The sequence below is a fragment of the Bos grunniens genome, chromosome 6 (genome assembly GCF_055505025.1).
Source record: "Bos grunniens cultivar Pamir isolate PY7600 chromosome 6, Bosgru_T2T1.0, whole genome shotgun sequence".
Lineage (NCBI taxonomy): Eukaryota > Metazoa > Chordata > Mammalia > Artiodactyla > Bovidae > Bos > Bos grunniens.
The window spans coordinates 21047966-21073657 of record NC_141170.1 but is presented as its reverse complement, the minus strand read 5'-3'; the positions used below and the strand labels follow the sequence as shown (position 1 = coordinate 21073657).

Genomic DNA, 25692 nt, shown 5'->3' with positions numbered 1-25692 from the left:
GCCAAGAAAGGAGAGCAGGAACATGATGAAATCCATCATAATGGTAGTCTATCAGCCCTTGTGAATTAAGAGCAAAACTATTCTCCCCTTTGGAATTCTGGGTGTGTCTGACCCAAGTACATGTATCCAAATGGCTGCTGTGCAAGAATGGGATTTGCCAGTCAGGGATACCAGAAGTCCCTATAGCCATGCTTCAGGGTCTTGAATGGCTTTTAAAGGCCAGCTAGTTTGGTAGCATGTCTCCCAAACATAACCAAAATAAAGTTTCCTCCATGCCCAGAGCCTGTAAGAATTCACACTGAATGGCTTCTTGACATAGAAAATGGTATTTCTAGATCTTCTTAAGTAACTATAGTTTTTCCAGGTACCTGACAGACACTGGGGTTGTGATCATATTGGGGGTGCAGAAAAAATAAGATAGACTGTAGGGTGTTCTGTGTGGCAGAACTACAGCATTTGAGTTGTAACAGGTGAACTCTTTGTTCTGGCACGTGGGATCTAGTTCCCTGAAAAGGGATTGAACCCAGGCCCCCTGCACCAGGAGCATGGAGCTTAGCCACTGGACCACCAGGGAAGTCTGCAGGTCTTTTGTCTCCGTTGAGAAGCTATGTGTGAAAAGACAGTGAGGCATTGCAGAACGGTAGCGTAGCACCCATTCAGGAATTTCTAAGCATCTAAACATGTGCTTCGCAGGTGTCACCCTCTGAGGCCCAGATGGGGCGGGCCTTAGAGAGACCCCCTTAGGACGTGAGCTTTAAGGAGCAGATCTAAGGGATTCTAGGAGAGTTCAAACAACCCCAGGCAGAGACAGCACCGAGGCCGATTGGGGTGGTCAGGCAAAGGCCAGTGAGGGGAGTGTCCCAGCTTTCTGTTCCCAAGCACTGCAGACCTGGGAGCGATGCCCATGGCAGAGGGAGACCAGGCTGGGTAGTAAGCTGGGTCCCCTTCACCATGGCCAGTTCATATGAAAATGGACTTAGACCTGGGAACTCACTTGCTCCTTTAGCTCAGTGGTTCTCAACTCTGGCTGCACAGTAGAATGCACAATACGTGCGTGCTCAGTCACGTCCCGCTCTCTGTGACCCCTATGGCCCGCCAGGCTCCTCTGTCCATGGGGCTCTCCAGGCACAGATATTGGAGTGTGTTGCCATTTCCTCCTCCAGAGAATCTTCCTGACCCAGGGATCAAACCTGCACCTCCTACGTCTCCTGCATTTGCAGATGGATTCTTTACCGCTGAGCCACAGGGGAAGCCAGAATGCAGAGGGAGCTTCTACATTTGTCAGTGTCCAGACTTCCTGTCAAGACAACTGAATAAGAGGCATCTCGGGGAGCCAAGCCGAGCTCAGGGGTCTCTAGTTTTGTTCAGGCTTCTCAGGGGATGCTGAGGCCGTGAGGACCTATCACTTCTGTCTCAGCTCCTCACCTCGGGAGTGGGAATGCACCCGACTCCACCTCCCGAATTTCTCTCTTCAGCCCCTGTGCCCTTCAGCACAGCCGTCTACCACCCTCTGTGTCCAAGTCCACGCTCTGCTCACTCAGGCCTGTGTTTCCCAGACGCAGGCAGCAACACAACACAACGTCCCCTGAATCAATCGACATTATTTTCCCAGAGCAGACACAGCTAATTTTCACAGAAATGATCTAATTTCAGTTTTCTTTCCTTCCTGGAATTATGTCTATTCCTTCATCTACAAAAAAAATTTTTTTAACTTCACGGTAACAAATGGCAACAAAATGACATTAAGTTGAAGCCAGACTGACAGGTTTTCCCAACAGGTCATGACTTTATCTGGGACTCGCTGATTCCATGCAAGAGTCTGCAGACACAAAAGGCAACTTTTAAAGTGCTGAGATAGCAAGCTTGGTTCCTAGGTGTCGAAGGAGTTGTTCACTAGGTGATCTAGCTTCCTTTCTTTATGAATGAAGGTCAAGATAAGAATCTACAGATACTCTGGCTTTCTCAATCCTTTAAATCCAGACATTGTTGAAAGGCACACTATAGATACACAGAGCGTCAGAAACACAAACATGGATTTCCTCCAGCAAGTGACTGGTGTCTGGAGGAACAAAAAGCCCCACACGTTGCTTAATTAACTCATACTTTTCTGGAACTAGATGTCTTCTGAGCCCAGACTTTGGGCTACTCACAGCTTGGAGAAACCAACTGTCAGAGCATCCTAGCTATCTAGATTAGAATGCTAAGGGTCCCTGTTCATGGAATTGGGCTGGCTACTATCTGAGCACATGCGTTTATGGTCTAAGATATCTGAGAGTTCTTTCCAGATGGAAGGGCATAAATTTTGAAGCAACAGTGTTCAGGAGAAAGGGAAGACACAGACAAGGAGGAGTGGATGAGCTTAAATGAGGGGAATGCTGCCGCAGAGACCTTTCCTCTTAGATTCAGGAAACCCGTCTTGAGCCAGTGGGGAGGGTAGTTAAAGCCAGAAGCTAAAGGTGTTGTGCTCAAGAAAGGCTGTGAAACTCCAAGAATGAACAGTGCTGGTTTGAGGCCTAAGGACCCACATTCTTCCCAGAATCCAGAAGAGGGATGTTCAAGAGGGTGCTAGAAAATGCTACTGCTCAATATGGATGGTGCACACACGGGCATACACAAAACGATTGTGCTGGTATACTTACAATACGTGCATTTTCCACATGTAAGTGATGAAAGTGAAGGTCGCTCAGTCATGTCCGACTTTTGGTGACCCCATGGACTGTAGCCCACCAGGCTTCTCTGTCCATGAATTTCCCAGGCAAGAATACTGGAGTGGGTTGCCATTTCCTACTCCAGGGGATCTTTCTGTCCCAGGGATCGAACCTGGGTCTCCTGCACTGTAGATGTATATTAAGTGATACATCAATAACAAGAGAAAAGGTAGAGGATATAAATGAAAATAAATAATTAACAGTGTGCCGATGAGCACATGGAGCTGACTGAGAATCAGATAAGAAGAAGCCTACCAGGCTTCCTAGTGAGTTATAGAGCCTGGGACTAAAAACAACTGTGGCTACTCAACAAGCAGGGAGAAGGCTGAGAAAGTAGCTCCTCCTTCAAGGAGGGCACATTCTCTAATGCCATTTTCACCTGTGGCCAAGGAGGATGCTAGTAAAAGAACAGCCTCTTGGAGGGAGAGCCAGAGGCCTGGGAAATTACCTCCTAGAAACAGAAGTGGGGTTCGCCCAAGAGTCAGAGGCTGCAGGGATGTCAGGGTTGTACCCTCAGCAGCTGCTATGTGCATCTGGATTTCCCCTTCCTGATGAGACGCATGCGTATGGGTATCTTGATTCTGTTCCACTACTGCCTATTGCGTGGTGGGGAAGGGGGTAGATAATTTGCCCCGGATGGGGGTGGGTAGATCTGTCTCTAGATCAAGAGAAGCTAGATCTGGAAATGAGGTAGAGCCTCTCACGAGATCCTGGACTTTGGGTTTGATGTCATCTTGATTGCATGCGTGCTCAGTTGTGTCTGACTCTTTATAACCCTATGGACTGTAACCCACCAGGTTCCTCTGTCCATGGGATTTCCCAGGCAAGAATACTGAAGTGGGTTGCCATTTCTTCCTCCAGAGGTCTTCTTGATCCAAGGATGGAACCTGTGTTTCTTGCGTCGCTTGCATTGGCAGGCAGATTCTTTACCAACTGAACCAGTAATTCCCTGAGCTGGATACTATCATTATCTCCACCTTAAGAATGAATCCACCTTAAAGTGGATGGTGACTGCAGCCACAAAATTAGAAGACAACTGCTTCTTGGAAGGAAAGCTATGACATACCTAGACAGTGTATTAAAAAGCAAAGGCATTGCTTTGCTGACAAAGATTCATATAGTCAAAGCTATGGTCTTTCCAGAAGTTCTGTACAGATATGAGAGTTGGACCATAAAGAAGGCTGAGTGTCAAAGAATTCATGCTTTTGAACTGTGGTGCTGGAGAAGACTCTTGAGAGTCCCTTAGACAACAAGGAGATCAAACCAGTCAACCTTGAAAGAAATCAACTCTGAATATTCACTGGAAGGACTGATGCTGAAATGCCAATACACTGGCCACCTGATGTGAAGAGCTGACTCACTGGGAAAGACCCTGATGTTGGGAAAGATTGAGGGCAGGAGGAGAAGGGGGCAAGAGAGGATGAGATGGTTGGATGGCATCACTGACTAGATGGACATAAACTTGGGTGAACTCCAGGAGATACTGAAGGACAGGGAAGCCTGACGTGCTGCAGTCCATGGGGTTGCAAAGAGTTGGAAAGGACTGAGCGACGGAACAACAGGAATGAAGAGGTTCCACGTCCACATTCATTTATACTGAGATGTTCTCTTTGCTGGTGATCTGTTTCTCCTTCTAGTCAAGGTTTATTTCTATACTGACCCTCTGGCTTCCATGGCCAATACCCTTACCTCTCCATCTCTACAACATTCCTGCATCAGTTGATTTCCTTTTTTCTCTGCACCTTCAAATTCTCTGGTCCTGTCTATAGGCTTGATAGCTTCCTCTCCCTTTCTGGCTACTTTTCTGTTTGACCCCTAAATATTGGTTTTCCCCAATTTCTCCTTTTACCTTGATTCCTACCTTGATCTTTTCAGTCTGTCTAAGGGTTTACATTTACTATTAAAGCTTTAATAACTATAATTTTTGAGGGTCACTCCCAAATTTAAATCATTAGTAATACTAATGTGGCCTAAAATGTTGATTTTATGAAGGGACTGTTACAAAAGCAGACACAAAACCCACATATTGCCAAGTTTTATTTTCTCCTCTGAGCCAAAATGATTTGCTAACTCAAGTACTCAGTAATACAATATTTTAATTTTGCATTTATGGTTTTTCTTTTCAAATTGGAAAACAAAGCACATGTTGTCTCTGGATTTCAGTCTGGCATCACAGTGATAAGTTACATGCAATGTTTCGTGAGATGCTCTTGAGCAGTTTGGAAGTTTGTTAACTGACTTTTGCTCAGTATAAATAAGATAAAATTTTCTAAATGATTGAAGTACAAATGGTTTCTCCAAAAATGAAGAAGGAGGAGTGGAGGGTGGGGGGAGGGAAGGCAGGGAAGGAGAAATACAGGCACAGAGGGGTTTTGGTAACAATGAGCATCACAGAGTGAACGGGTGCTAAGGCAGCATTTTATCAGTCAGTTTACTCCAGAGTCATTATTAGTTACATAGAAACTGGACAATATGTCACGCAATGCTATAAATATTCTACATATTACATAGTGTATGCGACCAGTAAATCCATAATAACTCCATTTGACGTCGGAAAAGTACATTATCGTGTGCTTTAGAAGTTTAAAAGACTTTTAGAACTACTTTAGAGAGCTGAGAGGAGCACTGAGGAAATGGTCACAGAAAGCATTTCCCCCACCATGATTAAGTGTGGCCTAGGAGGGACTTCCCTGGTGTTCTGGTGGCTAGGACTCCCAGCTCCCAAAGCAGGGGGCCCCGGGTTGGTTCCCTGGTCAGGGAACTAGATCCCACAGGCCACTACTAAGAGTTCACATGCCACAACTAAAGATCCCATGTGCCATCGCAACAAAGATCAAAGACACCATGCTGCTGCTAAGTCACATCAGTCGTATCCAACTCTGTGCGACCTCATAGACGGCAGCCCAGCAGGCTCCCCCGTCCCTGGGATTCTCCAGGCAAGAACGCTGGAGTGGGTTGCCATTTCCTTCTCCAATGCATGAAAGTGAAAAGTGAAAGGGAAGTCGCTCAGTCGTGTCCAACTCTTAGTGACCCCATGGACTATAGCCTGTCAGGCTCCTCTGTCTGTGGGATTCTCCAGGCAAGAGTACTGGAGTGGGTTGTCATTGCCTTCTCTGAGTGCAGCCAAATAAAATAAATAAACATAAATATTAATAAAACAAAATGAAAATTGATTTTAAAAAGGAAAAATTGTTTTAAAAAAATAATGGAGTGGCCCAGGAGTCAAAGGAGAGGAAGGGAGCCAGATGCCCTGCACAGGTCAGCAGTGAAGCTGCAGTCAGCAATCCTCATTATGAGTTATGACCCCTCTCTCAGCACCTTTCCTCAAGGCAAGGTGAGCACAGCCCTGTGCTCCAGCTTATCTCTGTCTCCTCTGAGTAAACAGAAACCCATCTTCCAAAGGGCATCTCCTGCAACAACAGGAGCAGCAGGTGCTGCTCAAAAGCACAACCAGGGCATGAAGGCATCTACAAACCTGCAGGGCACTATACTGCTTCTGATGACAGAGTCCCCAGGCCCCTTAGATCACTGGGGAGATGCACCTCAACATGCCAGGTCACCTCACTGACACTACAGAGCCTCAAAACGTCATCCTCCTTAGAGAACCTTGGGATTTCCACAGTTGATACAAGATGACAAGCTCTGATTCGGCAAGAAGGGTCACCTTTCCTTGAACACCTTCTGCTTGCAGCGGATGCTGACTTTTGTGGCTCTCTTAACACAAGCAGAAGCAGCAATTTCCTTTTCATCTTTTTTCTCCACCTTTGGAGCTATACGAGAGGAAAGGCTTTGCCAGAAGAGTCTCTCCAAAGAACATCAAGGGGAAACATCCTCCATCAGGAGAACACGGCACTTGTCTTTCCCACGGAGACGGGTGGATGGTCTGAAAGTCCCTGGCAGTGGCCCTTCCATTCATGGACAACCATGGTCAGGTGTTTTTGTGGCAAACTGCCAGCTCAAGGCCCAAATTAATTAAACTGCTCTTCTAGCCAGGGATATAGGCCATTTTGACACCTCAGTTGGAGATGGAAGCTCATGAAGGTTTAGCTTTGGAAAAGCAGCTCTGCTTTTATCACATTTGATCTCCCCAGTGGGAAAAGCCAAGTGCCCAGAGTTGCTATAATCATGTTAAGTGCCAGTTCCCGTTGCCAAAAAAACAGTACAGTCTTTTTTTTATCCTTCTCTTGGGGAAAACTCCCACCGAGTCATTTACTGGGTTCTCTGCTTATCTTGCAATTCCACACCAGCAGTACCGTTTTTTTTTTTTTTTTTCTTTTCCAACATATCTAGGCAGTTCCGCAAGCCTTCATGGTCTGTGGTTTTAAAGATCATTAAATTTAGGCTCAACCCCAGAGCAGGGTAGAGTATGAGATCTCCCAAGACAATATTTAAAGTGCTAGCCACTTTACATTGGAGAATCAGCCCACTCATTTCAGGGGGCAGACAAGTCTTTGAGAAGACCAGTCTCCAGCTCCTGACCCAGGACATGACTCAGGAGTCTCTGCTTTGACAAAAGGCGGAGCTGTTCTAGAGATGATCTCTGATCACTTCCAGCTCTAAAACTCTATGGCCATCCCTTGCTGTGACTAAGAATGGTGGTGAAGGTGGTGGTCATGGTCCTAGTAGTTCATTTAACAAGTAATTTTGAGGAGCTATTACGTTCAAGTCTTAGTTCCCATGCATGAATAAAGCAGATCCATATATCCCTGTCATCTTCAAATTGATTCTATTGTCAGAAGACATGTAATAAATAATACAAGAAAAATGAATTACATAGTATCTTAGAATGTGAAGTAAAAACACAGGCAGCTTGGAGATTCTTGGTCCAGGAGCAGATTGCAATTTTGAATCAGGTGGTCACTGAGAAGGTGCTGATACGCTGGTAAGCTGAATCACTGTTGACACGGGGAAGGAGCAGAGTCCGCCCTCCCCCACCCCTCTCCTCCATGCCCCTTCCTCTCACTGTCCAGCAAAGCAGGTCCTCTTAGCACTCATGGGCAATGCTTGGTCTTGGATTCCAGGCACTCTCCTTTCAGCAATTATTGCCCGGCTTTTGGGTTTTATTCTTGCATTCTCTCATTCCCACTCTGCTGAGAGGCAGTATTGGTACACAGACTCTGGAGACCAACTTCTGGGACTGGAGTCCAGCCCTTCCACCCATGAGCTCTGCAACTTTGCCCAAGTCACTCAACCTCTCTGTGCCTCATCTGTGTCATGTATAACATGAGACAAATAATGGTATCAATTTCTAGAACGGATGAAAGGATTGAATAGGTGGATCCACATAAAATTCTTGGAGCAGTGTCTCAGGGCTGGCTCTGGACCTCACAAAGCAGCCACCACACTGGCTCCTTATCCGAGTGCCCTGTCCTCATCCTCACATCAGCTGTCTTATTTAGCAGTTGGCGTGAGCAATGGCTTCAGAAGATTATAGCAATCCTCAAAGTATGGAATTAAAATAATGAAGAAAAACAATCCGCGTGGGGGGAGTGGGAGGGGACGGATTATTTGGCCTGTACAGATCCTTTATGAAAACAAAGGCAAAGCGCAGAGCTAAGCTGCTAAATCAGAGGTTGCAATTAGCTTGATTGCAGAGTGACTTGGTCCCATTTTGAGCAACAATAGCGAGAGTGATCATTCTTAATTGAGGCAAATTAAGTATTCTGACGACTCCACTTTTCTAAAAAGAGTTGTAAGCCAGTAGAGAGATCCAATTTACACGAATTCTGGGCCATTCTTCTTATGGAGTCATCTTTTAATTTTTTTTTTTCCGCCTTCTTTTCACATCTAGCACACTGTGCTACGGACTCAGAAAACAAGATAAATCTCTCTAGGAAAGCTCATCTTTCAGAGCGTATTATGTAAAATTAAATGTGTTTATGTGTGCGCAGGCACACAAGTCTATTTAACTATGCCAAATCCTGATTATGTAACAGTCTGGAAAATCCAAAAACAGAAAGAAGAAGAAAGTAAGCTTCCATGGTGCCCTTGAGGCTCAGCAATATCAGAGCCCAAAAGGAAATCATCTAGAATCGCAAGGGAAACAGAATTCACAGCCAGAAGTTCACCATAATACCTTGTGCTAAGTCGCTTCAGTCGTGTTCAACTCTATGCGACCCCAAGGACCATAGCCTGCCAGGCTCCTCTGTCCTTGGGATTTTCCAGGCAAGAATACTGTCATAGGTTGCCATTCTCTTCTCCAGAGGATCTTCCCAATGCAGGGATCGAACCCGGGTCTCCTGCATTGCAGGCAGATGCTTTACCATCTGAGCCATCAGAACGAATAATATCTTTAGTACTTGACAAAGAAACTAGGAGATCAAGTTAGTGATTGTAGAGCTGAATGGAGTAGTTTTTTTGTGATCTTTAACCCCCCACACACAAAAATGCATATATATATATTTGCATTTGGCCCAGTATAGATGGGCGTACAACTTTTCTCTTCATTGAAAGGAGGCACTTCGATGGATGATGGGTTTGGATTGGTGACTATGAAAAAGTGTTATGGAAATGTTGGACTTCCTTGCTTTCGGTGTAGCAGCCATAGAGATAAATGAAGAGAGTAAATCATGGTGATTCCTCTATAATATTATCATTTTATATCTCTGGATTATATACCACATACATAATAAAACAATTCTTATATGCCCTTTTGCAAGTATAATTTGCAAAATTAGTCAGCATCCCTTTATTTCTGCCACCCCCAATAAACAATTTTGGCAGTCCAGAACTACTATGACAAAAATCCACTTATTTTTTTTGGTGGCTCAAAATAGATTTTTTCAGGTGTAGGTATGTGTGGTGGGTGAAAAGGTTGCTGCTAATTGTTACTGTTTCAAATATATCCTACAATGTATATTACATGAGCAGTTAGGCATGAACCACAGACTTCCAAGGTGGTACTCGTGAGGATTGTTCAAATGCAGATGCAGAGCGATAATTATAGCTCAAAAGGGATTAAAGCAACCTATTTCGTGACACTTGCCCTTAACTACCTTCCTTCCTATTAGCAATGTTCCTGTTTAAGACAATGACTATACTTAAACAAACTATGGACCTGAATGTGCTGTTGACTCTGAAATGATGATGACAATTACAGCAGCTGCTGGGAGAGAATTATGGGGTGCCCATCACTTCATGGGAAATAGATGGGGAAACAGTGGAAACAGTGTCAGACTTTATTCTGGGGGGCTACAAAATCTGCAGATGGTGACTGCAGCCATGAAATTAAAAGACGCTTACTCCTTGGAAGGAAAGTTATAACCAACCTAGGTAGCATATTGAAAAGCAGAGACGTTACTTTGCCAACAAAGGTCCGTCTAGTCAAGGCTATGGTTTTTCCTGTGGTCATGAATGGATGTGAGAGTTGGACTGTGAAGAAAGCTGAGTGCCGAAGAATTGATGCTTTTGAACTGTTGGAGAAGACTCTTGAGAGTCCCTTGGACTGCAAGGAGACCCAAGCAGTACATTCTAAAGGAGATCAGTCCTGGGTGTTCATTGGAAGGACTGATGCTAAAGCTGAAACTCCAATACTTTGGCCACCTCATGTGAAGAGTTGACTCATTGGAAAAGACTCTGATGCTGGGAGGGATTGGGGGCAGGAGGAGAAGGGAACGACAGAGGATGAGATGGCTGGATGGCATCACTGACTCCAAGAGTTTGAGTAAACTCTGGGAGTTGGTGATGGACAGGGAGGCCTGACGTGCTGTGATTCATGGGGTCACAGAGAGTCAGACATGACTGAGCAACTGAACTGAATTGGCATCACCAGTGCTGTCCACAGCAGTAAGGCCCCATTCATGAAAATGCCCATGTCCCAAAAGGCATATCTTAATGGCACTGATGAGATTCTGTGGCCAAATTTAAAAAACAATTATATCATTAAATTGTCAACTTATCACTACATTTTATTTGCTGCAAATTATACCTCATCCAAAAAATGATTATAATGTATTCCTTGATTTTTTTGCTTAAGATAGGACATACACAAAAATAGGCAATGAATTTCTTCTGGTCCTAAGACTATTTCCCACAATGCGTTTCAATCCTGTAAATTAGGACTACTTGGTTTGACCTTGGGTATATGTGAAAATATATGGTATATTTGAAAATGTTGCAATCATATGGAAAAGAATGAAAAATTTCTAGGCCAAGGCTATAAAATCATTATGAAGGAATCACTGATATTCACTCTCTTAAATTACATCCATGGATGCTATGCTGAAAGCAAGGAAGTCCAATATTTCCACAGCATTTTTTCATAGTCAATCCAAACCCTCCATCCATTGAAATGCCTCCTTTTGATAAGAATAAAGCCATAAGCCCATCTATAAAAAGTAGATTCTTTCTCTTAAATTCTTTTCCATTTCAAGCCTTCTCCTGGAGGCTTTTGGAAGAAAAATACCAAGCCAAATTTATGAATTAACAAGCAGTATTAATGTCTTCTATGTTGGACATGACTGAATGATTTCACTTTCTCTTTTCACCTTCATGCATTGGAGAAGGAAATGGCAACCCACTCCAGTGTTCTTGCCTAGAGAATCCCAGAGACAGAGGAGCCTGGCGGGCTGCCATCTATGGGGTCACACAGAGTCGGACACGACTGATGTGACTTAGCAGCAGCAGCAGCACGGGCTCAACATTCTGTCCAGTGCTAGAAGATATAAAAAAGTATATTCATTGTACAATTAGAAAGATTTTATGTTTTATTTATTAAGAAATGCCTTCTTCTACAGAACTGGAACCCAAATAATATTGAACTTGAGTGCACTCTAGTTATTAAGAATTAGAGTAAATAAGAATTAGAGACCCACATGAGGGTATTTCTCTAGTGCAATTACTATTAATGTTCTTTCCAAATGTTGACATTAGCCGAAGTCTTTTGAGTACTTTCCTTGATATTTTTGGTATTTTAGAGCAAAAAGATACAGCAGGACACAGAGTACCAACGTTCAAATTATTCTCTGCAACCACAGGGCTGGGATAATAATGAACATCTCTTACCGAGAGGCTGTTCGAAGAATTTTATGTGGATCCACCTGTTCAATCCTCACAACAATTTTGGGGGTTGATATCATCATTTGTCTCATTTCATACATGACATAAGTGAGGCACAGAGAGGCTGAGGGATTTGGGCAAAGTTGCAGAGCTCCTGGGTAATGGATCTGGGATTCAAGTCACAGACATTGGTCTCCAGAGTCTGTGCTCTTAACCCTGCACCATACTGCCTCTCAGGAGAGTGGAGATGGGAAAAATGCAAGAATAAAAACCAAAAACTAGGCAACAGTTGCTGAAAGGAGAGTGCCCAGAATCCAGAACCATGCATCCTTATCCCAAATACTGCAAATGAGCACTAAGAGCCCATTCTTGGCTAAGTGAGTGAGACATGGAGCGACAGGGAGGAGGGGCGCTGGCTGCAATACCGCCCCTCTGTTCAAAGCAATACAACTTTCCTTCCTATAAGTTAGTGATCTGTATTGGCACATATGAAAAAAGGGATAGAACTTTGCAAATACATCTCTGTCATCCTTTCTCCAGCAGACAGCCCTATAACAAGTCAGCAAAAACAGCACTCTGCCAACAATGAACCTTCATAGCTTCCCAAAAATCTATTTAGAAAGTAAACAGCATTTAAATTTACTTGAAATGATACCCTTCACTGTAACTGCTCCAGAACATGGAATTCTGCCTTTCTTAGGCGGGAACTGAAAATTTTCCTCGATGCTGACAGGGTTGATTTCGTCTCTGTGCCCTTTCTCAGGCCATGGGAAGAAGCCACGGTGACCTGCCACCCTGGAAATTCTGCCAAGAGGCCAGGAGTCATGGGAATCTGCCCAGCCTGTGTTGTAGAGGTCAGCAAACGCCGTCTAGACACTAAGTCTTGGTCTTTAAAAGAGGAAGCCAGATATAATACAGTTTCAAAGGCTGAGGAACCAACTGTAAGTAAATATCTTAACCACCGATACTACTATCTTGGGCTGTGTTTACACAGAGACCCATTCATCAACACGGATGAAAACTTCCAAAAGCCTGTTACATTGTCTATTTTAATCACCGCTTCCTGAAGGAAAATTACCTTGCCTATGTGAGTGAAGCATCGTCTATTAAAAGTAAAACATTCACCCAGTGGGCTAAGTGATGACCTAAGCATGTGCTCTGCATATTCATATGTCATTGGTAACGGTGGAGGGACAAGTCAAAGCCAGTGGTTGGGTGGAAGGGATGCACAGTCTACCCAGCCACAAATATCCCCACAAATTACTACCATCAACAGATAGATTTCCTTTAGGTTCCCACAGAGTCCCCACACCAATACCTTTTAATATGATAAGGATTCATTTCCTAAATGTACTATTTTTTAAAGGTTTTCGTGTATATGGGTTGATATCAGAAGTCCAAGGAGAGAGGGCAGAGTGAGAGAGAGAAATGGAGCCCACTCACCCCCTCAACACACACACAAGATACAATATACCACCAAGTGACAGCTGAATTTTTAAAATAAATTCTCCAACCTGAGAAACCTATTTATACAACTAGTATTACATGGTTGGGAGTCTAGGTTACCATATGTAGATGGAATACACAGCAGGATAAGGTAGGGTGTTTTGATGTCAAACTGGAAAACCACTGTTTTTCATTTTTAAGTAATTTGTGAAACAGAAATCTCTAACCTTTGACCCATCCCTCAGATTCATCTTATGCCTGACCTTCACCCCATCCATCACCCTCACCTCTCTGTCACCCCTTGCCTATCTCTGACCTGTGTCCCAGGGGTGGGGGTCAGGGTCAGAGTGAGGAGGCTTGGAGAAGGGGTGAAGGCATCTGTTTTATGCGCTGCTTCCAATTAAAATGATGGAAGTTCAATAGTGCTGCTCGGAAAGTCCTGACACATGTGGGTCCATATCTTGCACTGAGAGATGGAAAAGCATCAAGACACAAACTTATAAATACCGATGGACATAGAACAGGCGGCAGGAGACGTTATGAAGCACATTTGAGGATTGTTCTGTGCTGCTGGTCCACTGAATACACACCCTTCACGTGTCAACACTAGATAAATAGTGTGGCGTGGAGAGGTTTTATCTTTTTATAATTTCTAAAAATTTTACTTGGAGAATAACTGCTCTAAATGTTGTGTTGGTTTCTGCTGTACAACAACGGCATTAGCCGTAAGTATAGAGCTCCTTCCTCTTGAGCCTCCCTCCCACCCCACACCCCTCTAGGTCATCAAAGAGGGTGGGCTGAGTTCCCTGTGTTATATAGCAACTTCCCATTAGTGATCTGTTTTCCATTTGGTACTGTACATGTGTCAATGCTCCTCTCTTGATTTGTCCCACCCTCTCCTTCCTCTGCTGTGTCCACAAGAGCATCCTCTACATCTGTGCATTCTTGCAATGAATACAAATGAATGCAAATACATTCATCCATACCATTTTTCTAGATTCCATATACATGCGTTAACGATATTTCTCTTTCTGACTTACTTCACTCTGCATAATAGGTTCATCCAGCTCATTTCATCTGACTCAAATGTGTTCCTTTTTATAGCTGGGTAATATTCCATTGTATACATGTGCCACAACTTCTTCATCCATTCATCTGTTGATGGACATCTAGGTTGCTTTCCTGTCCTGGGGACTATAAATAGGGCCGCAGTGAATACTGGAGAACCTGTGTCATTTAGAATTATAGTTTTCTCAGGGCTTCCCAGGTGGTGCCGTGGTAAAGAATCTGGCTGTCAGTGCAGGAGAAGCAGGAGACAGAGGTTCGATCCCCAGGTCAGGAAGATCCCCTGCAGGAGGAAATGGTAATCTCCTTCAGTGTGCTGGCCTGGAAAATTCCATGGACAGAGGAGCCTGGCCATGGGTTGCAAAGAGACAGATACGATTGAGTGACTGAGCACATACATGCACACACATGCACAGACAGAGGGTACATGCCCAGTAGCGAGACGGCTGTGTCATAAGGTAGTTTTATTTGAGAGGTTTTAGAGAAAATCCGAAGATCTGAATCAGGCCTATCCTCTAAGAGTTTATCTTGAGTTTAATATGTGTCCTAGAGCAAGTCATCTCTTGTCTTGGCATATTTGTTTTTCTCCTATAACATGTTAGGAATAACAAGTGCTTTGCAATAGGAGATACTCAATAAATATTCATGAATAATGAATGAATTTATGCATATTACCTAGAGGTGTTTAAGTTTTCCAAATTACAGCATGAACTGGTCTTTGGCTGAAAATAAGAATAGGGTTCTTACAACTCTATCAGATGGTGTTTAGGAAGTAAGCTTTAGAATAGTTGCTGTCTTTGCCCAACCTTAACATGTCAATCCCCACTAGCCATCCATTAACACCTTATTTTAATGCAGAAATTACCTTTACAGTGAATATATTCTTTCTCAATTGCTGTGAAAAGGAAAAAAAATACTTTTTAGAACAAAATGGTCCCATAATAATATTATGCTAACAGACAACCATTTATCATTCAGTCGCTACTGCTACCACTGCTGCTAAGTCACTTCAGTCGTGTGCAACTCTGTGCGACCCCATAGACGGCAGCCCATCAGGCTCCCCCGTCCCTGGGATTCTCCAGGCAAGAATACTGGAGTGGGTTGCCATTTCCTTCTCCAATGCATGAAAGTGAAAAGTGAAAGGGAAGTCACTCAGTCGTGTCTGACTCTTCACGACCCCATGGACTGCAGCCTACCAGGCTCCTCCGTCCATGGGATTTTCCAGGCAAGAGTACTGGAGTGGGGTGCCATCGCCTTCTCTGCTAAGTCGTGTCCAATTTTTTGTGACCCTACGGACTGCATGCAGCACCTCAGGCTTCCCTGTCCTTCACTATCATGCGCGCAGCAAATTCATTTGGATCTCATGGATCTCATCCAAACTCATTCAATAATTAATTCATTGATTGAGTTCTTACTACCTGTGGGGTATTTTTTTTAATACTGCTAATAGAATCAGTCATGGTTGCTCCCTTCCAAGAACTGATAGTTTAGGGGGAAGCAAGACCTAATATAAATAAGTATTTAGAACCCAGCGGCAGAGAAGGTAACAAACACTAAAAGCGATGACTCTAGAGTCAGAAAGCTGAACTCACATCCTGACTACATCTACTACTGGAGTGTCCTCCAGCAGGTTCTTTACCAGTTCATGGTTTTATTGCCTACCTGCGAGGGCTGTTATAAAAATGGAATGAGAAAACCCATGTAAAGTACTTTGCACAGCGAACATGGTCAACATTTGACAAGTTGTGTGGTTGTTGTTAGGTTATACTTGAAGTCAGTACCAAATGTTACGAGCGCAGGAGATAAAACCACTCATCTTTCTTGGAGAAACCAAGAACAGTCTTTCAAAAATCTTGGAAAGGAAAGGGACAAAGAAAGAGATCTCTCCATGGAAGAGTGAGTTTTCCAAGCTGACGAGAAGGCAGGGGGTATTCTAGCAGTCTGTTCCAGGTCTCCAGACTGCTCAAGTGATGCAGAGTTTGGGGGCTCTTTGGTATAAAAACTGAGATCCCTTAGATGTTTTTTAAATAATTTATTGAGGTAAAATTCACATCACATAGCCGTTGTAAAGAGGACAGTTGAGTGGCATTTAGAACATTCACAATGTTGTGCAACCATTACCTTTACCTGGTACCTGAACACCTCCATCACTCCAGAGCAAAACTTGTTACTCATTAAACAGGTTCTCCTCCGCCGTCCTCTCCTCCAAGTTTTTACATTTAGGTCACTGCTCCCTTTGGAGTTCATTTTGCTCTGTGGTGTGAGTCTGGGGTCCAACTTTTTTCTTCCGCATGTACACATCAGCTGTCTCAGCACCATTTGTTGAAGATGATTTTCTTCTCCACTGAGGACCTGGTACCCTTGTCAAAAACCAACTGGGCATAGAACTGGGGGGCAGAGTGGAGACTGCCCTGCATTCCCCTCTTCCCTGCCTCAGTATTCTGTACAGGGTCAGCTGGTGTCTTACAGAGGGCACAGTCTTCTTCAGGACTTTACATATCAATACCCCTCAAGATTTTTGTAAACCCTCCTCCTTCTCACTCTCCACACCCTCCCCGGTGACTTCACCCATTCCCACTCTCTCAATCATTCTCTACATGCATATTACTCCCATATTCATATCTCCAGACCAGAAAGCATTCAAAGCTTTCTGGGCTGGAGAAAGAATTGTAATGCTACATGACCAGATGCCTGCTGGTCATCCTTACCAGGAAATTTCACAAATCTAACACATATCAATTTGAACTCATTTAACACAGACCAAGCAATACTCATCTGAACTCATCTGAACTCCACCAACTTCCTCCCTATCCCTGTCTCCTGTCTCAGAAAACAGCGCTGCAAATCTGCCCATTGCTCTTCTCTGAAATCAGGCAATTATCCTTAGCAACTTCCTCTCCCATGTATCCAAACTATTATTATATGCTGTTGACTTTATAAACCTCTTGATTCCCACTGCCATTATTCTGATTCTGGCTATGACCATCTGTTGCCTAAATTATAGCCTCCCTCTTAGACTTCATATCTAAACTCTAGTTGCTTCTGTTATTTAGTAGCCAAGAGATTTTAAAATAAAAATCATATCATGTCATACACACCTACCCTCCCTAGCTCAAAGTCCTTTAAAAATTGCTTGTTACCCTTACAATATATCTGAACACTTACTATAGTTTTACAAGGCCATTCATGATCAGGCTGCCTTTTATTTCACGGTTTCCCATCTTCAATTTCAAGTTATAATTTCTAGACATTCTGAACACTTTACACTTCTCTACCTCTCACTTCCAGACTTTCACACTTGTTCTTTTTCTGTCTCCACCTTGTCTTCACACAGCCAAATCCCATTCATTTATTGTGTGTGAAAGTCACTTCTTCAGGAAAGTTTCCCCTGGCCCCTGGATTAGCTTAAGTTCTCATCGTATATGATCCTAGAACCTCCCCAGTTAAAAAAATCATATCATCTATCACAATTTGGCCAACAGAACATATCATCTATGACAATTTTACTTGTTTAATGACTACCTACTATCACCCTCATGGCTCAGACGGTAAAGCATCTGCCTATAATGCAGGAGACTCGGGTTTGATCCCTGGGTCAGGAAGATCTCCTGGAGAAGGAAATGGCAACCCACTCCAGTACTCTTGCCTGGAAAATCCCATGGAAGGAGGAGCCTGGTAGGCTACAGTCCATAGGGTCACAAAGAGTCGGACACGACTGAGCAACTTCACTTTCAATGACTACCTACTAGTTCTATGAGGGTGAAGATCAGATGTGACTTGTTCACAGGATATTCCAGTTCACATCCCATAGTAGATGCTCAGTGAACACTTGTAAACACAGATAAATGGATGAAGGAAAGTGAAGTCACAGAGACCAACTATACTATTCTAATTTGTGTATGATATAGAACTAGGAGAGGTAGTAATAAGGTGGATAACAGGACTGGCTTTATAAATTATCTTGATTGATCAAATTTTTTTAATTCAATGAAAACAAACATACTGGCCTGCATCTGTACTAAAAGAATCACTTACATAAATATAAAACAGATTTGTGTTTTAATGCCAGTTCATGTAAAAATGTTTTAAGGGCTCATGCAAGTACATTAAGCATCATGTGATCAACAGAAGGATATGGCTTATAAATAGAAACTTGTGCCATCTTAGACTGTTAGTAGAATGTTAGTGCTGTACTCAAGAATGCCTACAGCTTATCATTTCATCACAGATCATATCTTATATTGTGCTTGCCACACACTAAGTTTGTAAACAGAGCTTGTTGAATGAAGAGTGAAAAGCACAATTCTTGACACTGGTTATAAAAACTAGCTCCCCACCCCCCCCCAAAAGAAAAGGATAACCTGGTCTAGAAGCCATAATAATAATAACTAATACAATGCTTCTACATGCTGAGCACTGTTCAGAACACTCTGTGTATGCTAATTCATCCACCATATGAAGTGTGCAGCTATTATGCCCATTCTACAGATGGTAAACACGAGGCACAAATAGGTTATGTCACCAACCCAAAGTCACAGACATAACAAGTAGCAGAGCCAGGTTTTTAAACCAGACAGTGAGCTCCCAGCAGCCAAGCTTTTGGAAATCAATCATTATCAACATCCTCTTAGAAATAAATAAGGAAGATAAATAGCCTTGCAATGGGGTGGGGAGAAGATTCAGAAGACAGCATATTAGCTGGCTTCATACTTAATCACTAGACAAAAGTCAAAGGGAGGCAGATACTGGCTCAGGAAAATGAAGAACTAACTCTCTAATACCGTGTCTCTAGTGATAGGTAGAGTCATTAAGTACACGGTCAGTGGAACATTCATGTGGAGGCTAGAGGCCCACCAGCCTCATTATCATTATTTGTACATGATATTGATGGCAGTCCAATCTGGAAAAAGCAGGAGACTAGAGAACCCCTGAAGTCCTTTTAAAACCGTGTAATGCGGACTGGGACTTGAATTCACATGCTGGGACTCGAACCCAGCCTAAACCCAGTTAGGATTTGAACCCACAGTCTTTTAAGTGAGATCACACCTGCTGTCAGGACTTAATGAAGCTCAGGTTCTTGATGTCTCGCCACAGAAAGAATTTAGTGACAGACAAAGTGATAGAGGTAAGAAGTGGATTTACTTAGAGGGAAACACACTCCACAGACAGAGTTTGGGTCATCTCTTGAAGGTGAGAGGTCTGGGAGTATGAGGCTGTCAAGTTTCTACAGGGGTGGGTAATTTCAGAGGCTAAAGAGCGGGAGGAGTATTCCAGCTATTTGGGGGAAGGGGTGAGGATTTCTAGTGCAAGTCGGCTCATCTGCCATCTTGGACCTATTTGGTTCTAATCAACTTAGGTCAAGTCCTCGGGCTACGTCATTCTTTTAAAGGTTGTGGCCCTGTCCCCTTTCCTCTTGTTTTATTCTCTAAGCTCTATAATTTTAAGAATTCCACATGGGGAGCCCAAAACCAGACAAACACTGCAGAACCCAATTAAGATGGCGAACTAATTCACAATAAAAAAAAATGATCAAGGTAATGAAATGGATAGCACTCAGAACAGTGGGCCCCCATACCACCTTTAAAGATGAGGACCCCTGCTATCTATTTCCATATCAAGCAAATTCAGAAACGGAAACAACCCAGCAAACAATGTCATGGTATCAAATCCCCAGAAATGCCAAATAACTAATATACAAGGCGCAGGTCAACTCTTTATGCACCTGGTTTGCTATATCAATAGATAGTGTCAAAGAATTTATTTGAGTTTTCAGACTGTGAAATCACTTCTTTCCCCTCAAGAAGGACAAGATCTAGTTAAACCCGAGATTAAAGAGGTGGATAAAAGTGCCCCCTGCACTGCAGAGGCCAGGAATTAGACACGCTGCTGCTCCAGCAGGCAGTCCTCAGACATCATCCATTACAAGACGGCTTCCATCAGATGCCAGCGAGGCTAATCCTTTTGCAAAGCCTGACAGCTTCTCAAACTCGACTGTGGTGAATCCAAACCAGATTTTTATGCTATAAGTTCAGCTTTCCAAATACAAAATCATTTTTATTTTGTATTGGGTTTAGGTTTATTACATTTAAATTTGCAAACAAAGATAGAGATGCCTGCCATGCAGCTTGCCCTGAACTCCCTTGACACTCATCTTACAGAATAAAATATCAGATAATAGCGAGATAGAAATAGATGGAAACAGAGCTTCTGTATAAGAAACCACTGTCAAATGATAACAGCGTCCTCCACATCCTTAAAGAGAACCATTCAAATTTCCATCTCTGAGGAAAGAGGACCACACAATGTCAGCACAGCATTTTCATTGATGCCATAGCTTTTCAACTGAATGTCACCAGTTCTAAAGTCGCTTATTACGCTGACTGCAGGCTGGAATTCCTGCAGGCTGACTTACCTTTTTGCAGTCAGATAAGGACTTCTCATTGGCCAATGTGCTGAAGATGGTGGTCTGCAAAACAAGAAGGTGGGAGACCCATTAGAACTGGCAAAGTGTAATGACATTGACCCTGGCCTGTGCATCTTCCATGCAAGGTAGGAACCATCTCCCATGACCACACTGATGTCTCTGGACTTTTTTTTTTAATATTTATTTATTTATTTTGGCTGCCCCGAGTCTTAGTTGCAGCATGTGAACCCTTAGTTGCAGCATGCTGGATCTAGTTCCCTGACCAGGAATCGAACCTGGGCCCCTGCATTGGGAGCTCGGACCCAGTGGACCCAATGGTCCCAATGGTCCAGCTTAGCCACTGGACAAACCAGGAAAGTTCCTGATTTCTCTGGATTATAAAAAGTGCCTGTCTTTCACCAATCCCACTTTCCACCCCCTCCAAGTCAGAATATTCATTGTGGGCCAACGATGATCTAGTAAGGATAAAGACTCTTATTTACTTAATTTCACAAATAAAGGACTACAGCACCATTAGATTAATTGTCATGCCTTAGAAATAGATCAGGAATGAAAGCCAATCAGTCTGACTCTAGTACCCACCTTCTCAACCACACACGTGACTCTTTTTTGAAGAGACATACAAATCATCAAATGCCAATATCTTTCAAATGACACCTTGAAGAATCTAAGTGATGGGTGGAGCTTCTCTCCATCCACAAGTAGTGTGAGCCTGAACAGTAGTATCAGACTTGCCATCTCATCCCCTCTCTTTAGCTCACTTGTTCTTCGCATGATTGGCTTTTTATATAGTTATGTGGATATTTTCTTGGTCTTGTGAGCCACTAAAAAAGCATTTTGGTATCCAAGGCCAGATGGGATTTATCTGCAAGTTTGTTCCTTCTGGACTATCCTATGAAGAATTTAATGGACATAATGGTAATAATTTTTTCAATAAAATTTTCTACTTTTTAATTAATTACAAAACTAAAATGGCTCAGCAGGTAAATCTACCTGCCATGTAGGAGATACAAGAGATGCGGGTTCCATCCCTCGGTGGGGAAGATCCCTTGGAGTAGGAAATGGCAACCCACTCCAGCATTCTTGCCTGGAAAATCCCACGGTCAGAGGAGCCTGGCGGGCTACAGTCCACAGGGTCACAAAAGAGTCTAACGCAACTGAGCATGGCACGGTAATATACATTCTTAATGAGTCAATCCCCTTTCTAACCTATCCTTCGGAGGCAACCAATAGTAAAAATCTCTGTTCATCCTTCCACACTTTCTCTATTTTTATGCAAATATGTATGTATTACATACTAATTATACACACTATATTACACATGCACACAGAGAAGTTTCTTTCTTTCTTGAGATCATACCATCCTGCTAGGACTACATTATCAACATCTTTCCAGTCAGTTCAGGTAGAGTCACTCGTTCCTCTTAATGGCTGCATAACACTCATAATATGGATTTATCATACTTTATGTATGCTTTCCTTTACTGACAGAGATTTGATGGTTTCCAGGACTTTATTCTTTTGTTGTTGCTTTGCAATAAATATTCTTATATATATATATATATATGTAATATATGCATAAATATGTATTATGTATATGTGCACATATATGAGAGTGAAAAGACTGGCCTAAAACTCAACATTCAAAAAATGAAGATCATGGCATCAGGTCCATCACTTCATGACTAATAGATGGGGAAAGAGTGGAAACAGTGGCAGATTTTATTTTCTTAGGCTCCAAAATCACTGCACACAGTGACTGCAGCCATGAAATTAAAAGATGCTTGCTCCTTGGAAGGAAAGCTATGAAAAACCTAGACAGTGTATTAAACAGCAGACATATATCACTTTTCTGACAAAGATCCAAATAGTCAAAGCTATGATGTTTCCAGTAGTGATGTAGAGATGTGAGAATTGGACCATAAAGAAAGCTGAACATCAAAGAATTGATGCTTTCAAACTGTGGTGCTGAAAGACTCTTCAGAGACCCTTGGACTGTAAGGAGATTAAACCAGTCAATCCTAAAGGAAATCGACCCTGAATATTCACTGGAAGGACTGATGCTGAAGTTGAAGCTTCAATACTTTGGCCACCTGATGCAAAGAGCCAAATCATTGGAAAAGACCCTGATTCTGGGAAAGATTGAGGGCAGGAGGGGTAAGGGACAACAGAGGATGAGATGGTTGGGTGACATCAGGACTCAGTAGACATGAGTTTGAGCAAACTCCGGGAGATGGAGGAGGACAGGGAAGCCTGGTGTGCTGGAGTCTATGGGGTCACAAAGAGTCAGACATGACTTAGCGAGTGAACAACAGTATGCATACATATGCATTATGTATATGTGTGCATAGATGTATGTATGTGTATTTTGTGTATGGGTATATATATGTGTGTATACATGTATATATATGCACACTGATAGTTTTATTTTGGTTGAATAGAATTAAAAAACAAAGAAATGTATATAAAAACTTTGGTATGGCTCAAAGATCTAATGTGTGTAAACTTTATCTCACTCTTTCTCCACATAACATAAAAATATTTATCAATTCACTTAGGGTTTTGATATGTTTTAGGACAAAAATTAGAAAAAGTTAAGAATCTGAGACAGCATGTATTAGGTGGGCGTGACCTTTACATGTGGATTGCTGGTAGTTTTTATGTGTGTTTTAATTTTGTTTGGGAAGGAAGCAATACATGTTATTCAGAAAGTTTGAACTGAAAGGGGAAAATGGAAGGGAGGAAAGATTTTGGTGGCAGAAAAAAAAAAATGAGAAAAAGCCAAAATCAAGATTGGACCAGTAAGGAGAAAAAAGCACAGCCAAAGTAGCAGACAGGGGGCATGCATAATAGTGAAGCACCCTCTTCAATCTTCCCATCAAATGCCTTCTTCATGACTCTTCCTCGTCTTTACACACCTGTACACTGAGCACTATACCACGAGAGAGATCTTGATGTTCACTCTCAGATTTATGCTCCAGGGAGCGAAGACCCAACAAGACTTGGTCTTCGCTGTAGCCTCATTACCTGGCCCAGCGCCTGGCACAGAAAAGGTATCCACTAAATATGCACCAGATGAAAAAATGCCAAAAAAAGACTGCAGTCTTATCCCAAAACATTATTTTGGAAGCAGATTTACTCATGTGTCATAGAGCTACAAAGTGAAGCCAAAGGACAGACACAAAAGCCTCTGAACTGTAGTAAAATAACATTTTTCTCTCTGCTTAGCATATATCCATTTTCTCATCCACATGGTTTGGTTAAATCAGTTTTTCAGTGTTGGGCCTATGAACACTTTGGACTGGATAATCCGTTATTATGGGATGTATGTGCTGTACAGAGCACTGAAGAAAGGCTGCCAGCATCCCTGGTCTCTACCCACCAGATGCCAGCAGCACACCCTCCTCCCTGGATCACCCATAACAACCAAAAATGTGCCCAGGCATTGCCAAGCACCAGGGGGCAGGCAAAATTACCCCTAGTTGAGAACAAAGGTATAAACTCTAACTGAGCTAGTTTATAGAAATGATCATAATTCCTTGATGAGTGCAACTAAATTTTTTCCAGGAAATGGAAAAGTCTAATCATGGGGATTTCTCTTTCTGTTCCTGATTTCAAGTCTCATTTTCTGTCCTAGGGCTTCCCTGGTGGCTCAGTGGTAAAGAATCTGCCTTCCATGTAGGAGATAAGGGTTCAAGCCCTGGATTGGAAAGATCCCCTGGAGAAGGAAATGGCAAGCCAGTCTAGTATTCTTGCCTGGAAAATCCCATGGACAGAGGAGCCTGGTGAGCTACAGTCCATGGGGTTGCAAAAGAGTTGGACGTGGCTGAGCGACTAAACAACAAATTTCTGTCCTAAATGGAAGTAAAAATTTAGGGGGTGGGGGCACAAATCCCAGCTACTGAAGACTCTGTGCAGTTGCCAATGGGGGCAACTTGAGCGACTCTAATTGCATTTTTAACTAAGCTTAACATATACCACTGGAGAGAGTAAATTAAGGGACATGTCTAAGAATACAGACATTAGTGCTCTGCCCCCAAGGGAAATGATCTTCAAAATTAAACAATATCATTCAACTTTCAAAAACAGTCTCAGGTAACCTGATAAACATGTTTGGAGGAGAAATGAGAATCAGAGATGGGTGAAATTGGCTTCACTAAAAAGAAAAAAATATATATATAGCTCTAAATGTTTCACTTGTAGCAAAGAACCACTTGAAACAAAGCATGAATATACAGTGAAATCTCAGGACACGGAACGAGTGTGGAAGTGATATGGCAAGGGTCAATGAGAGTCCATATCCTTAATTTGGCCATTTTTAAGGAGACTGTGCTTATACGCTTGGTCGGTCTCATTTCATTCGGTTGAAAGACTTTTGCTGGGATTCCAGTTTCCTGATGGCAGCTATTGTGAATGACTTTGGGTGGGCTTTCTAAACCTTCCAATAACATGTTCACCTTAATTACTGAAAATGAAAGCCTCAAAACATGGTGACTTACCCATGCTGTGACCTTCTTGATTGTTGCATCAATATTTTTCTACTAAAGAGGAAATTGCTAATGAGTCCCCTCCATCAAAGTTAGCCTGATGCTGCGTTTGTTCCAAGGAAGCACAATGGCTTTTTTTTTTTAATTTATTTATTTTCATTGGAGGATAATTACTCTACAGTACTGTGATGGCCTCCGCCATACATCAACATGAATCAGTCACAGGCATACATATGTCCCCTCCCTCCTGAACCCCCCCTCACTCCCCTCCCTACCCGATCCCTCCAGGTTGTCTCAGAGCACCAGCTTTGGGTTCCCTGCATCATACATCAAACTCCCACTGCCTATCTCTTTTACATATGGTAATGTATATATTTCAATGCCATTCTCTCAAATCATCTCACCCTTTCCTTCTCCCACCGTGTCCAAAAGTCTGTTCTTTACATTGGTGTTTCCTTTGCTTCCCTGCACATAAGATCATTGGCACTATCTGTCTAGATTCCATATATATGTGTTAATATACATCTGTCTTTCTCTTTCTGACTTACTTCACTCTGTATAATAG

The 25692-nt window shown here is 42.7% G+C and overlaps 1 protein-coding gene across 4 annotated transcripts in view; it reads right to left on the bottom strand.

Annotated features, from left to right (window-relative positions):
- Positions 1 to 25692, bottom strand: part of RASGEF1B (RasGEF domain family member 1B) — a 660269-nt gene that overhangs the window by 382374 nt on the left and 252203 nt on the right. For all 4 annotated transcript variants that reach the window (XM_086405160.1, XM_086405157.1, XM_086405158.1 and 1 more), the window contains exon 3: positions 20629 to 20682. Coding sequence is in view for 3 of the 4 variants with exons in the window: in XM_086405157.1 (XP_086261283.1) it covers positions 20629 to 20682 (54 nt within the window). In the remaining variant the exon portion in view is untranslated. The remainder of the gene's footprint in view (positions 1 to 20628; positions 20683 to 25692) is intronic.